General features: G+C 53.1%; 1 protein-coding gene across 5 annotated transcripts in view; it reads right to left on the bottom strand.

Moving 5' to 3' along the window:
• SH3PXD2A (SH3 and PX domains 2A) overlaps positions 1-15,924 on the bottom strand; it is a 242,331-nt gene that overhangs the window by 36,914 nt on the left and 189,493 nt on the right. For all 5 annotated transcript variants that reach the window (XM_041746521.1, XM_041746519.1, XM_041746520.1 and 2 more), the window contains one exon: positions 13,214-13,345. In XM_041746521.1, coding sequence (XP_041602455.1) covers positions 13,214-13,345 — 132 coding nt within the window. The remainder of the gene's footprint in view (positions 1-13,213; positions 13,346-15,924) is intronic.

Genomic DNA, 15,924 nt, shown 5'->3' with positions numbered 1-15,924 from the left:
GGCAGTGCCAGGCCCAAGACATCTCAGCTGAGACTCAACCCTCAGCCATGGCAGGCTAGAACTTGACTCCCCAGTAAGTAATATCATTGTTTCCATCCCCCAGCTCTGGCTTATCCCTTAGACTAGAATATGAATGTCCCACCCAACCAGGCTCTGACTCCATTCAGGCACCCCAACGTGGAAACCACTTCTAGAATGAAATTTCTTATCCAAGGGCCTTGAGGTGGTGGGATGGACCCACGGAGGCTGAGATGGGGGTATGGAAGGCAGGGTAGGCCACTGGGGTACAGAATCCTCCCAACAGCTGCAACAACAGCACCAACAAGATGTCCTGGCCTTACAAGAATGGAGGCCCTTGAAGTCCAAGGAGGGCAGTTTGTGTCTAGCTGTGCAGTGAGGCAGAAGAATGGGGTTAAACACTTGTAAGGGAGGCACTGGGGCAGGAGCCCTTGATGCTCATTCTCCCCATGCAAAGCCCCAAGGATGAGGTCAACTTCCTTCCTCTCCTCCAAGGAGCAGTCAGTTAAAATCCTGCCCTATTGGCAAGGAGGTCTAGGTGCTGGCCAATCCTGGTTCTGCTCCTGGTACCAATGATGGGGGAAGCACGCCCCTAATGAGGTCAATACTCCAGGGAGCAGTATCATTTATCCCCAAGTGTGAAGGAGTAGATTTGATGCTCAGGGTTAGAATCCGTGAGAGCTCCATTAGTTTAATTTTTTAAAAGCTATTTTCATTACATTCCCACCTACTTCCTCCTCCCCCTAGTGCCAGGTACACTGCAAACATGTAGGAAATGCCAGTTTATGCATGCAGAAGGGTCAAGGACATTTGGTTGGTGGGCAAAATGGAGGTGAGGATGCCCTCGGTAGATAAGAAAGACTCTGGGGAAAATGGGGCTTCTCCAAGAAGTTCCCCCAAGAAGAAACAGGTCAGGCAAAGCCCTGCCCCAGTATCAGCAGAGGCTGGGGGAGCCTTCCTAGCTGGGCCTCTCAGTCCCCTCGCTGCCTTGAATTTTGGCCTCTCTTTACATCCCAGAGCTATTGCTTTCACAGATCCTGTTTAACTTGACAAGGACAGGGGAGGAGGGGCAAAGAGAACTGCATTCTTCCCCATCAAAGCCAAAAGTCTAAAGTAATACTTCTGGTTGTAACTGATCCCGGCCTGTTTGTGATTACAGCCCCTTGCTTGCCTTCTGGCAGGGCGGCCCTGGAAGCCTGCAGCACGGCTGAAGGGGAAGAGACACCCTCGCTCACTTGGATAATCTTGTCCTCGTCTGACATGACCAAAAACGTCCATCAGCCGCTGCTTTCAGCAGTTCTCCAGGGCAACTCTTCAAAACATTTATTTAATTAAGGGGGGGAAAAGCCACCCCCAACCCCAACCATGAAATTCCATAACACTAATCATATTCCTTCTGTTACCAGCACCATCCTGGAAAACACAGCAGCACCAGCAGTCCCATTGGCTGATGCAAATTGAAGGAGAGAAGGAGGATTGGGATTGGATCATCTTCCTCCTTTGCCTATCCCCCTCCCTTTTATTAAGGGGAGAAAACACACACGCGCACATGCACACATATACACACACATCCCTTTTGCTGCCATAGCACAGAAATGGCTTTGCAAAGCTCAAGACTATTTCTCAGCTGTTCTTTCTCCGGAAATTTAATCTGCAAAGCATTTGGCCTCACAAAGCCCATTCCAAAGGTGTCCAGGAGCCCATGAGCCCTGTGATCATCATTACAAACCCAGGGAGGTTTGCAGCCAGTGACCCATTTGGCTGCTTAGGAGAGCTGGCTGAAGGCTTGCCAACATGGTCAAATTCCCCTCACCTGCTCCCTCTAAGCTGAAACTGGCTTTTTCTTGGCGCCCCAGGGGTTAGAAGGGACCTTAGGAGCTCTGGAACTATGGAGACAAAAGGCCTGCTTCTTGCCTGGCTTTGGTAAAAGCATGGTCATGGGAATGGGGTGCTTGGTATCTGGAACACAACTCTGGTCACTATCTTCACTCCCAATCACATTTCCATTCTATAAGTGAGGAAAGATGATGCTCAGAAAGGTAAAGTGACTTGCCTGAGGTCACCTGGTTAGTAACAGACTTGGAACCTAGATTCTAGGTTGACAGCAAACCCTCTTCTACAAAGCCTGGCATTCCTCCCATGAGGACACACTGCCGCCTGGCCCATTCCCACTGTGCCAAGTGGCAATCCCTTGACCCAGTGGCTCCAGTAAGAAGTGGGTGGCTGGAACTGGCAGCAAGTCCCCCAGAGTACGGGGAGATCACATGGCCCAGCCAGGCCTTGCAGAGGCCTGCAGCCAACACTGCAGGCACTGGTTGGGGCCCAAGGCATCCTGATCACAGCAGCTCAAAAGATGGTGAGCACACTGAGCAGAGAGAAGGCTGGGGTCTTACAGGGGCACCAGTTAGAAGTACAGAAAACAAAGAAAAGAGCGTGGACTGGAGGCCTGGCCAACTTTAACCTTCCTGGGGAGGAAGAAGAGGGGCCAAGGAGGCATAGCCTCTGCTCTGGGTGGGGGGAGACCCACAGCCATCCAGGGGGACAGCCCAGAGACGTGGTGTCACTAAACGGTGGGGCGTCCATATTCTCAAGTTGGGGCACCTGAAGATGAACTTGCAAGAGGGGAGTCACCTCTTGTTTGAAAAATCAGTCTGCTTGAACGTTCGGGGGTACAGGGTCGGGGCCATGCCTCTGAGTCTAGAGTCTGCCTCTGCTCTGCAAGCCTCTGGGCTCTCGCTTTAGCACCAGGGTTGGGGAGTGTCTGTCAGCCAGGGGCATGATGGGGTGTGCCCAGTCTCGAGAGGGTGGCAAGGCCTCAGTGAGGCTGGGAGATACCAGCAGGTCTCAGAGACAGCCCACCCTGTACCAGTGGGGTCCATGGCTGTGCTGCAGCCTGGCCCTGGGCTTTTCCACAGTCTGTTCCTCTGACACAGGAGATGTTTAGGCAGATGGTTGGCCTGGTTCAGAAAGGAAGGGGGAAATCTCTCCTTCACCTGATACTTGGGGCCCGTGAAGGCCCTTGACACACATCCTTAGCCTGTTCATTGCTGGATGAACATCTTCTCGTAGACCGCCACAGACACCATGGCCCAGTAACGCTTTTCCAGGCCTGCCCTCTGCACCCTGGCAGGTGTCACTCTGGGCCACTCTGCCTGGAGCCCCTTCCTCCTTCAGCAACTTCCTCAAGGCTCATCTTCTCCAGAAGTTGTTCCTGACCATGGAACTCAGGCACTGTCTCATCTCTGAACCCGATTCTATTCATGAAAACCCACAGCCTTCTGGTCTGGCCGTCCTGTCCCCTCTGTAACACTGTATAACCGCAGCAGTGCTGTGCTGTCTGCCTTGCACGTGGCAGGCACGCTATGAAAATGATTGATGTGCTGCATCTGGGCCTTTATCCTGTAGGTAAGAGGGAGCTCTAGAATACCATCCCCCCAATGATAGGAAGATTAGGGATGGCTGCTTCTTGTCCACTGCTGCACCCCAGTGCTGGGCACACCAGAGGGCATGCACTAGGTGCTCCATGTTTGTCAACTGAATGAGCAAATCACATCATCTGGAAACATTCTTAAATGTAGGATATCACTCAAACAGGGCTGACACTAAAGATGTTATGGGGGAGGGGGAAGGAGGCAGGATGGCAGTTCTTTCTTGGGTCTGGAGAGGTTAAGGAGAAGGGCCGGGACAAGTCTATTTATTTGGACAAAGTGGAAAGCAGAGCGGGCTAGGGTCCTGCCCAGCACTGGCCAGGATCTGCCCTCATACCCTCAGCCCAGCCACCAGGGCCCTGGCGAGCAAGTCTCACAAACACCCCCAACCCATCTACCCATCCAGTCTGGCCCTGGCCCATGGCGCTAGCTGAGCTAAACACTGGAGCATGTACACAATTTTTCTGCAGAAAACTTCCCTTTTGACTACTTTTTTCCTATCCCAGCCAGGGCTTTAGCAAGACTGACCTCTGTTCTGCTCTGTGGCCTGGGGAACTCACACAGCAGAGCACTCTGAGGCTTGGCTCTCTAAAGAAGTGAAATCCACAAGGACGAGAAATGCAAACATCCAGATTTCCAAACAGTGGATAAATAGCATGGCTGGAAGTCCACACCCCACCTCCCAGCTGTGCAACCTCGGGGCAAGTCACTTCACGGCTCTGGGCTTCAATTTCCGCCTCTAGAGACAATGTCAACATTTGCCCTTCATCTTACCAACATGTTTTATAAACTGCATGGTTTTTTATCTTGTAAAACATAAAATATTCGGATTGAAAAAACTGTCCCAAGTCCCCTACTGGTGGGCATGAGCAGGCCATCCCCAGGTGGCCTTAACCTCTTCAATGACACCCCCTGCTCACCCTGCCTCGGCAGGGAATGGAGAGAACAGACTTGTAGGCTTCAGGTCACTGTGCTTAGAATATCCCTTAAAACACAGGGTTCTGGAACATGGTGATCCAAGGGCCACTCATGGCAATGCTGATGAGCCAGATGTAACAGAAGAAAGGGATTTTTGCACACCAAGCTCAAAAATCCTACTAGTGGCTTGCTCACTTTATGGCCAGTCCTTGGCAGATGCTTTCTCTTAGTTTGGCTTTCTCTCATCTCCCGTGGAGCCTGGGCCACTTCCCCACAATTTAGTCCAATAAAAGCTTAGGGGAGGCAAATACATTTTAGCATGAGCCTAAAAAGTGCCTGCCTAAGAAAGGAAATGTGGAGTTGGGGCTGACACAAAGAAGTGAAACAAAAAACCCCCAAGCATTCCATATGGCACGTTTTAACTGTAGGTAGAAGTGATGTTGGGGGTTACATGAACCACAAGCCGCTCTCCACATAGTCCCAGTGAGCACTGGCTCCCCCCAAGCTTCACAGAATGACTGGTTTAACTGGGTCACCCTGGCTTTCTCCCGTGATGAGACCAGGGAGTGCAGGTCAGCACTGGGAGCCCAGGGGATGAGGTTACGGAATCTGAAAAGATGCTGATAGAGATGAGGGTGGTAAACCCTGCTACCATGAGGGATTACTGGAAACCCAACTGCTGAGAATGTCGTATCACACAGCCGCAGAATAATCCAGGGAAAAAACAAGGGGCGATTTCTAAACCCAAATTCCCTGAGGTCCTGACAAATTATACTCCCCAGAAAGTTCCACAATCGCATGGTGGAAATCTGTTATGTAAGAGTGGAGGGAATGCTGTGTGGGGAGCTCCTTCCTTGCACTTCAGCCATAGGAGGAAACCTGTCACTTCTACTGGTGACAAAGGCCACATAGTACGTGTGTGTTGGGAACAGGCAGGGTGTATCTAGTGGGGCCTAATCCTTAGGCACCAGGGGAGGGGAGTGGGGTCACCTGTCGGCTACACTGCAAGACTCTTATCTGGGAGTCTTATACCTAGAACCACATATTTTGGCCTGGTACCACCTGGCCTCTCCTACTTCTCTGCCCCCACTTACCACCACACTCCCCAAACTGACTGGGGCCTTTGGTTCTTCCTCTGTTCACTGAGCTCCATGCATTCTCACCAGGGAAGGCCTTCAGAGAGCCCTTCCTTGGCCATGCTCTTATCACCTCCTCTCCCAGCTGATTCACTGTCATAATGTCCTGTCTCCTGCACTGCACCTTTCAAAATCTCATTTTCCTGGTTTTCTCGTGACTGTCTTACCACTACATGCGAGCCCCATGAGGGTGGGACTTTGTTGGCCTCATCACCACTGACCCTAGGTTGGCATTTAGTCAACTAAGATGGATTTAGTGATGATAGATCACATGAAGATCGGCCTTGCTAAGGTCTGGGCAGTGTGTGGTTTAAGTATTCTCTTTGTGGTCATACCCAGAAAAGGAGAATTTTGGAGACACCTGTGAAAAGACTCAGTATAAAACTATTTGCCCCCCAAAACAGAAGGCAGCCAGGTGTTGCCCTGGGGCTCAGAAGAGCAGCTGGCATCACTCTGGCACTTCAGCTGGATTTCCAACGTCACCACTAAAACACACTTTTTGCTCAGAAATGACTATTTGAGGGGAATGGCCTCAGGACATGCTAGGTCCACGAAGCCAATGTGAGGTGAGGGACCAGCCGCCCCACTTGCCCAACCTGAGCAGGTGGAGGCAAGACAAGGGAGCGCCCTGGCGGCCACTGTTCCACCCGGCCACCTGGCAGCTGGCTGGCTGTGCACAGTGCTGACAAGCCCTTGGACGCCTCCCTGACAACGGCCCATGCACATCTAGCTCAAGGAGAGACCAATTTCTAGTTCTCAGAAACACCTTCCCCTACTGCCTTCCTCCACACAGCCAGGACTGCTTGCTTCAAGTGCCACTGCTCTCATGTCCCTCTCCTGCTCATCTGCTTCCCATGGCCCCATCCTTCCTCCCCCTCCACTGCTGCCCAACTACCACTTTCTTCATCAGAACACATCTGCTAGATGTGGCCACACACTTGCCTTGAGACCCTCTACCTGGTATCCCCTCAGGTAGACCTGGAATTCCTTCACCTTTCTGCCTAACTAACCCCTCTCTCTCCAAGGCCCAGCTCAAGGCCTCCAACTCCTCCAGACAGCCTTCCCTGACTATGCGAGTCTCTCCTCCACCCCTGCCCTGGGCACTTCAGCTCAGTGCCATGCAACAGAGCCACTGAATCACGGCCAGCATGACAGTATCATGAGTGTGCCACTCCTCTCCTCTCAGCCTCACTCAAAGCTCCCAACCTTGTGAAGGTATTGCCTCTGGGTAGCCAATGGGACTTGACTTTTGTCTCCAACTCTTCCTGCAGGCTGGGGCAAGGCTAGTTACCAAGCAAGGGCTCCAAAGGTATGGCTCTGGTCTCCAACATAGGTCTGGGGGCGTCACTGCCATGCAGTGAGCTCCCTGTTTGCCCTACCCATCTCACAAACCATCAGGGCTGAGAGAATGCTCAGACACCACTAAGTGCAATCTGTTCTCTGGCCAGTCAGGGAAACTGAGGCTGTAAGAGGAAAACTAGCCTGCCATAGGCCCCAAGATCAATCTATGGCAGATCTACCCTAATCCAGAAGTCTTCCTGGCGACCACCACATACTGAGCACTTTCTGTGTGCCAGGTCCTGCATCAAGCACTGAATTTCTTTTGAATCGGCATATATCAACCTCTAGCTATGGGTATGACTGTCCTCGTTTTACAGGTAGGGAAACGGATACTTAGAAGACCCAACTAACTTTCCTGGGTTTGTCACTAGCAAGTACCAAGTTAAGATGAGAACAGGCTTATTTTTCATTGCTAGGCTATCCTGCAATCTCATTCTCAAAACAATCTCTAGCCTGCAGTGAAGAAAGCTGGGCTAAGGGGCCTCAGGTGGAATCACGATGCCAGCTTCTGCTCCTGGATTTATGCTCTGTGGCCCTTTCCCTTCTAGCCAGCTTCGTGACGTGGAGAACAACTGCATGCCAGAGATAGTCTGAGACCAGAATGGACTTTGGAATCACTGATTAGGCTGACATAGCAGGAACATGCATGTCCTATACTTAAGAGAAGAGAGGTCAGAGACCAAGGCTGTCTGACAGCTGGGACAGGACGTCATGGGGGCCAGTTACCACATGCAGATGGCGGCTGGCTCATTGGAACCAAACTCTTAAAAGCCTGTGGTAGAGCTAAGAGTGCTGATTCACTACCTGTAATGCAGACTACAATAAACCTGCCTTTCTAGAAACAGCCTACCCTGTCTTTATCGGGATAGTTCTTTTTCTAGGATAGTGTAGTAGTCTGAATTAGCAATCAGGTGGTTCCTTAGTAAGCATATAATCTAAGCACATGACACAGAAGCTACATCAAAAAATCCACTGAAGACATTGTCAAGTCTGCGAAGCTGCCTCAGCCTCACAATACAGTCCACCCCATAAGTACCCAGAATGCTCACACCAATTAGAGCTTAAGTGTCATGAAGGCAGGAACCTTATGGGCATGCATCCAACCAGCATGGGGACTGGGGCAAAGGAGGTATTTAAGAATTGTGAGGTAAATGAATGCATGGATAAATGAATACTATGTAAGTAAATTTCTCCCTTACAAAAAGCCCATGTAGAACCAGTTACAACAACGTTCATCAGGAAATACCAAAGTAACAGAAGAGATACATCCCTCAATGTTAAAAAGATTCCAACTCACAAAATACATGACTGGAAAATGCATTAACTTTGACAGTACAAAATCATCATCATCATGACCCATAAACCTAAGGGAAAGCTTATTAATTTCTTATCTGTCAAACAATATATGGTTACATTTGATCCCCCCTCCAGAAAAGCCCATGCAATCTGTATCCCTGCCCTCTTACTCATGAGAAAACAAAGGGATTCCTACACACATCACAAAGTCAGGGATGCATTAGATCTTAAGCCTAGTATTCAGATTCTGGATTGTTTCTCCAATACACACACAGCTGCTAAACAGGTAAAATAGTTCACAGCCCAACATGTTTTTGGGTACCTTACCCCTCTATATATTGCCTTCAAAATCTGCTTTCCCACAGCCACTGCTGAAAAGGTTGGCTAGGTAGCCATGTTTATACCCCACGGGACTTCTCCCAGACATAGCTGAGTGGCCCAGGGCTGGACACGTGATCTAAAGTCTGTTGATTTACTGGCTGGTCAGGAACCAATCAGATTCAGATTCAAACTTCAAATTTTGAACTCAGAGAACCAGAAGCCATAGTCAATTTGTGGCAGTTACCTCAACCTAAAAGTAATGGAGTCTGGTCCTGATGAACCAACAGCAGGTGCACAGGCTGCTGTTATAAGTGGACGGGAGAAGGCAGGCCACTCTGCAGTGAGAAGGTCACAGGAGACTTTACATCTATAGGGTACACCCAAGAGTGAGAGAGAGACAGACAAGTGTGGCTGATCTGGCCCAGGTCGGCTTTCTGGTTCCCAGTTCCCATGAGGCTGGGATGTACTTCATATCCTCGGGTTTGGGGAGATTTTCCTATAGAATTTCAGGAGTCTCTCGAGCAAGTCTGAGTAGACTTATGCCCTTTGCTCACTACTCAGCTGGGACTAATGCATTGATTTGAGGGGACTGAGATGTGCAAACTCCCCAAGGCTGAGTTTTCTCACCCATACAACTTCTCAGCTGGATAGACCAGCAGAGCTCAAAATTCCTTGCCAGCACAACACTTTGATCTTAGTCCTATAGTTACGGGCCTCCAAGGAATTTTAAGAACTCCCAGTGTTATCATACTGATGCCAGCAAAGAAACAAAGACTCAGAGAAGGAAAGCTGAGGCAAGAAAAGAATAAGCACCTGTTGATTCATATCCTCAAGTCTACCCCGGGCCCCTAGTCGGAAGAAGAAGGAAGTAATCCTGGAGAGCTGGAGATAAGCTTTGCCCAAAAGAGACCAGAGTAACGGAGATCCTGCCATTACCATGCTGCCAGAAGTCAGACCAGGTTACACCTGCCTGAAGGTGAAGCCAATGTGGTCTTTGAGGCATAAGAATGTCCCACAAGTCAGGCATCTCAGATACTGCTATTTATGTGAAGGGTGGAGGAATTCCCAAGGACAAGACAACAGTGGCTGCTATGTGCCTTGTTGGTTGCCAAAGCAAGCAACTCTGGTGAATCGTTCTGCTAGATTTTCCCTGTTGATGAATGGAGAAAAAGAGTCCTTTCTGGCTTGGCCCCAGGCCCACTGCTTGAAGAAAAAGGCTTTCCCTGAAGCCACTCAGACCCATTTTGGGTGTCCTTGACTCCTGTCCACCTACATTCCTGGGAATAGGCTTGTCCTAGGTGCTGGGTACACATCAGATCCTCTCAACTGTCGCGTGCCCCCAAGTTCAAAGGAACAATTAACAACCTGAATTCCCACAACCTACGACCATCATGTTGGAAGGTGGGACACAGAGTCATCCTTATGCAACGATGTTCCAGGGAGACCCGTGGTCATCTCGCCCAGCCTGTGTCTCTCCCCAACCTGTGGCGTCACCAGCTCGTGGCCATCCTACCCAGCATAAGCTCATTCCCACCCTCCCTGCATGTCCTCTATAGAGGGCAGAGAGCTCAGCTGTTGGACTCTAAGACAACTTAACCTCTTAGCCTGTTACCTCAGCCACAAAATCTTTCAAGAGCCTTCTACCCATGGGGTCATTTCCTGATTCCAGTAAAATGAGACATATGAAATGGCACCTGGTGTTTACTATTTACTGACTCTGAATTGCCTTCCAGACACATCTGTCTTTAGACCAACGAGATTACAGAGCCCTGGCACAACCACACCTCCAAATCACTTGGTGGCTATGGTCCCAGCCAGAGGGCTCAGATGGGCAGACAGAGCCAGAGGTTGGTGGACCCCTCTATGGACATTCTTCTCGAAGGACTTCTAGCCAAGAAGGAAGTAGATGCAGGCAGAGTCCCCACTCTCAGTGGGCAAGGCAAGGCCCTGGGGCGTGGGGATGGGGCTAACTGGGGCTACTGCCCCAACAATTAGAAGTGGAAGAAATGCCTTAACACACCCACCATGTCCCAAGGTCAGAAGCATAACAATTGGGTCTTTGTTACAGAGTTCAAAAGCCTCACTCACCACTCCTTCCAAAAGCCAGCTTACAGGATGCACAACACACCTCCCCTCCCCCGACCTCGGGAGTCCAACTTCCTTGAACTGGGAAACCACTGTCCCAAGGATCTGCAGTTTGGTCCTCCTGCTTTCTCCCCTCCACCCACTTAGTTCCTCTGGTTAAACTGGTAGACTCCAGGTCCCCTGGTTTCTGACCACAACGGGTAGTGTGGGTCTGCATGGTGGACACAGCACTCCAAGGTCCCTGTGCAAACATCTGCTGCTGAGCAGCTATCTCCACCAAAAGTAAAGATACAAAAGTCCTAGAAGTAGAAAGGCCGTGTTCAGGGAGGCTCTATCTGACACCTAGGGCCCTAAAGAGTCTCCCAGCCATGGAGTTCAGATCTGGGATAGGGCTCAGGGAGGTCATTACTCCAGCAACTCCTTCCAAGAAGCCACCAAATTATCTCCATTTTACAGAAAGGTTAACTGAGGTCCAGAGGGATTAAAGGAGTTGAAGCCACCCAGCCAATAGGTGGTGGGCCAAATCTAGCTTCCAGGGCCAGTATCTCCCTCAGAGGATCTGTGTGTCAGACTGGGGAGTCAGGCTGCTCGAGCCCCCTCACACAGCCATCAGGGACTCCTCAGGAGAGGAGGTGTCTCTACATTTTTTCCAGGCCCTGATTGTGTCAAGCTCCACCCCACCCCCCAATTCCCTCCCTCCGCCCTCCATGCTAGGCAGGACTTTTAAGTATTCTCAGGAACTGGGTATGGGATGGAAAGGTAGAGGGAGGATGTCTCTGGGAATCAGAGTCTCAGAGTATGTTGACTTCCTTTTGCGTGGGGTCTTCTCCATCCTGGCCAGTGGCTGATATCCAGAAACAGGGGCTCATCCCTGTGAGGTTATATTGCTGTGCTGGTGATACAAGGCAGGTGAAGTGGCAGGAGGGTCCCTAAGCCAGAACTCTACTTCTGAGGAGCCCTGACCTTATACAGAGAAGTGGGCACATTTCTCCCCTTGGAGCAAGCTCCAAAACATCTCTCTCAGCTGGTGCCTCCAATTCCACCATCAGAGATCCCTTCCTTTGGGTCTGAAGGTGCTGAGGTTTTCCAGAGCCAGGCCCCTGTGACAATGCCAGCTTTCCAGGGGCATGGGTAGAGGGTAGGAGGGATATGAGGCAGGGATGGGTAGGTAGGGCTGATACTATGACAAAGGCTGAAGGCAAAGGTGTGCAGGTAGGAGACCAGTGTGGGTGCCTGGGGTGAAGGGCTCAGGCCTTAGGCTAGGGGTGTGGCTCTGCAGGTAGGGACTGCCTCAGCCAACCACCTTGCCAATGACTCCAGGCACAAGGACAAAGCCTGACTTCTCTGAAAGGTCTGTGAAGATCCCACACCCAGAAGGGCCAGGAGTCATACCAAGGCCGGCATCACTGCTCCCTTCTCAGGGAACACGGTTCCTGAGCCTCCTGCAGCAGGAGCCTGAGCTCACCTCCCCCAGGAGGTCTGCTGGCACTTCCTCAGTGTCTCTACAGCTATTTGCTGCATAGGAATAGGGATCAGGGGCCCAGGAATGTCCCTGTTCTGCTTTCATCCTCAGGTGACTCATTTCCCCTCAGTCTGTCTATGCCTCGGTTACTCCATCTATAGAATGGGTACAGTCCTTTGGCCTGCCCTCCTTTCAGGGCTCAAAGTATTGGAAGGGAAGGGAACAGAGTAGGACAGGAAAAGGAAAACAGGCCCCTCCCTTCTGGGAGTGTCCAAACACTGCCCAAAGAGGATCCTGTTCCACGAGGCCTTCCCCTGCCGCTAACTGAAACCAAAACAAAACCCGCCAGGAACAAATTCAAGCCCCAGCAGGACATGGGCAAGCTGCTGGTGGCAGACCCTGCAGCTCAGACCCACTGACTCATGCCCTCCTCTCTCCACCTGCAGAGATGCCTGCCGCACTGTGTTCCCCTATGAGGACCATGGAACCAGGAGCCCCTCGAGAACGGTGGGTAGGGCCCCAGACGAGACAAAGCCTCAACTACTACTGATGACAGGGCAGCTGCTGTAGGGCCCTCCCCGGCCCCCTTTCCCCCTGTCTGGGCCCTCTTCCCAGGTCCTGGCAGCCTTCAGCTCTGCAGGGGGCAGTCAGCTCACCACCCAGACACGAGCCAAACCCCACAGGCCTAGCCTTTCCTCAGACAACCGGCCAGGGCCCAAGAATCCTGGCCCCCGTGGTGACGTCACGGCCAGATTCCCCACCAGCTCGTGGGCTGCTCTCGCCCCTGCCCGGACCCTGGCTTGGAAGACGGTGCCAACCCGCGAAGCTGCCCTGCAGTGCCCCGGAGCCGGGAGCTGCCTCCCCTGTGGCCTCCATGGGCCCGGGGACCCTGCACAGGGGCGGGGCCGAGGAACCGGCTTCCGCCGCCCTGGCGTCGCACGCACACGAGTGCACACAGCAGGTTCGTTGCCCCGAGCTGGGGAGACATTCTTCCACCACCAGGCAAAGTGCTGGCCTGCAGCCCAAACCAACAGGGGAAACTTCGGCCTCCTCAGCCCTCTCCCCACCAGATGGAAATAACGTACAGCTGCGGAGGTGGGGGAGGAGGTAGGAACAAAACCAGCCAGCCGCCTGTCTGTCCCGCCGTCCACCCATCCGTCCATCCGCCTGCCCGTCCCGGAGCCAGGCCGGGCCATCTGGACACTCACCGCTCTCGTTCTTCTCGATGACATCCACCACCTCCCCGGCCTGGAGGCTCAGCTCCGAGTTCTCCTGCTTCTTATAGTTGGACACCACCACGTACTGTTCCAGGATCATGGGCTCGGCGTTGGTGTCGGCACCTGGCGAGGGCAGAAAGCACGCGGTGAGCCAGCGGCCGGCCATGGCCCCGCGGCCGGGGCGCCCCCTGTCCATCGGCCTCGGGGGAGGCTGCTCCGTCGCCAGCGCCGCTGCCGCTCCGAGGGGCTGCCCGCAGCCAGGGCTCGCAGCTCGCCGGGGCCCAAGGACAGGCCATATAGCAGGGCCCCACACCGGCCCGCTGCGCCGCGGGGACCGGGGGACATGGGGAGCCGGGCCGGAGGGAGGGGGCCAGCCGGGGACGAGCGGAGGCCCGGGAAACAGAGCAAGAGCCCGCCGCGGAGGGGAGTCAGTCACAGCCCGGCGCCAGCGAGCGGGAGGAGAGGCCTGGTGCGGACGTGGTCTCCCCAGACCCCTGGGCCGGCAGGGGCGGGACGGGAGGGCCGCCCATGAGAGCTGAGGCCGAGCGGAGGAGAGGGGGGAGAAGGGGGAGAGGGGGGAGAGGGAGAGAGAGGGAGAGCGAGAGGGGGGCGAAGCGAGGCGGAGGGCTGCTGCCTCTCCCCCAGCCCTGTGAACCCGGAGAGGCAGTGGTCCTCCCCTCGGGAGGGAGAGGGAGAAAGCAGGAGAGAAGTCTCCACAGCCCGGGCCCAGGCGAGAAGTCAAGAGGGTTTGAGGCCGCCAATCACTGGGGTTTACTCGCAACCCTTAAATAGAAACACATGAGACCCATCGAATGAGGAGCCAGGGGTGGAGGCAGGGGAGGGGGAGGAGGGCTGAGACTGTTTACTTGAAACCCAAGAAGAAAGTCCCAGCGCCAGCAGCCAGCAGCCAGGCGAGCCCAGCCCGCCCCCCGCCAACTTTTCCTCAAGTTCAGCTCACCAAGGCGCTGCCACTGAGCCCAACGGCCTGATGCAAACAGACCGGCCTTAGGCCGGCTTTCCTCGGGCCGGGCTGCTGCCCTCTGACCACATGGAGACTGACTCAGTCTCCCTCTCCCTTACAGTGCTGGGCCTTGTGGTCAGGTTCTGAGAAGTCTCCAGCCACCCTCTGGCAGTTGACAGGTCAAAAGCTGGGACTCTGCAGAAGGAGGGCAGATGGGTTGGAGGCTCCCAGAGGTGGGGACAACACACCTAAGACAGGGCAGGCCCTGCTAGGAGCTGAAAGGAACCACAAACCAGAGACCTATTAATGGTCACCTCTTACAGGAAGCCTTCCCAGAACACCCGCAGCCCAAAGGGAATTCCTAGCACACTTTATGTGTCTATCACCTACACATCTGCCAATGTCCTGGAAGGCTAGGGGATTCACACCACCTGCATGGCTGTAGAAATGGCTGAGGGTCCCTAGGCTCCCTATCCCTTGGTGCTTTAGCATACAGCCACCTTCCTTACACACCTGAGCCCAACTCGGCAAATGTTCTGTGTCAAGCATGTGCACTGTACCATTTTATCCTCACCACAACCTTTCTACTTTCTCATTTCACAAAAGACAACTCAGAGGCCCAGAGAGATCAAGAGGTTTGCCCTAGTTCACACAGCTACTATGCAGAGAACCAAATTCGCTCAGTGTTTCAGGTTTCAAGCCCATCTCTTCAGTAAAGAACCAGATCTCTGATTTTAGTTTCCACCCATTCTTTTAGCACAATGATCTTCAACTTGGCTCCACAGAATTGCCTGGGGGGCTTTTAAGGAATACTGATGCCTGGGTCCCACCCCCAGAGGTCCAGGTTTAATTGGCCTGGGTATTTTTTAGACACTCCCTCCTCCCCCGTGGTTCTCACGTGCAGCCAGGGGCAGAGAAGCACTGCTTAGACTTTTGGATCTTTCCTTAAGGAAGGCCCCATCCTACCCAGGGCAGGGAGCAACAGAAGGAAAGAAACCCACTGCCCCTGATGGTTTTCTCCCATGGGGCGTGGGCCCTGCAGCCCTAGAACAGTCCTCTGGACACCCAGAGGGGACCCTGTCCCTGCTGAGCCCTGCCACATGGATATGCACACGCATAGCCCCAGGCTGCTCCACCAAAGCCAGGATCGGATTTCAGGCAAAAATGCAACCAACAGCTGGGCAGCAGGGCCAGTCCGCTCTGCACTCCGATGGGGCCAGCTTTTGTGCCTGCCCCTGCTAGCCAGATGGCAGCAGGAGAGGCAGTACAGGGCACAGTGCTGACAGAGACTACCTCCCACTGTGCCCTGGGCGGATGGCAGGGCCTCTGTGGCCAAGAGCACCTCTGCAGTGAACCTAGCACAAAAAGGCCCAACCCCTGCCCTGTGAGATGCAGGGGCTCCCTTCCCAGTTTGTGGGAAAGGAAAACTCAGGATACAACCAGAAAAGAGGAGTTTGCAGTGGATTAGAGGGCTTCCAAATCCCAAGAGCCCGGATTATACTGACAATTAACAGCAGACCCTCAGGTGCTCGCTCAGGGTCAGCACTGTGCCAAGCACCTGACCGCATCATTTTGTTGACTCCCTGGATCCTCACAGCAACCCTGTCTGGTAGGTTCTAAACACTTTTCCTAAGATCGATCACACAGCTGAGGTTTGAACCCACACCCACTAGACGGGGTCACTCATATTCTTAACTTCTCTGCCACATGCCGCCTGCAGAGAGCCACTGATCCCTGGGTA

The sequence above is a fragment of the Vulpes lagopus genome, chromosome 2 (genome assembly GCF_018345385.1).
Source record: "Vulpes lagopus strain Blue_001 chromosome 2, ASM1834538v1, whole genome shotgun sequence".
Taxonomy (NCBI): domain Eukaryota; kingdom Metazoa; phylum Chordata; class Mammalia; order Carnivora; family Canidae; genus Vulpes; species Vulpes lagopus.
This window is presented reverse-complemented; position numbering and strand designations above follow the sequence as displayed.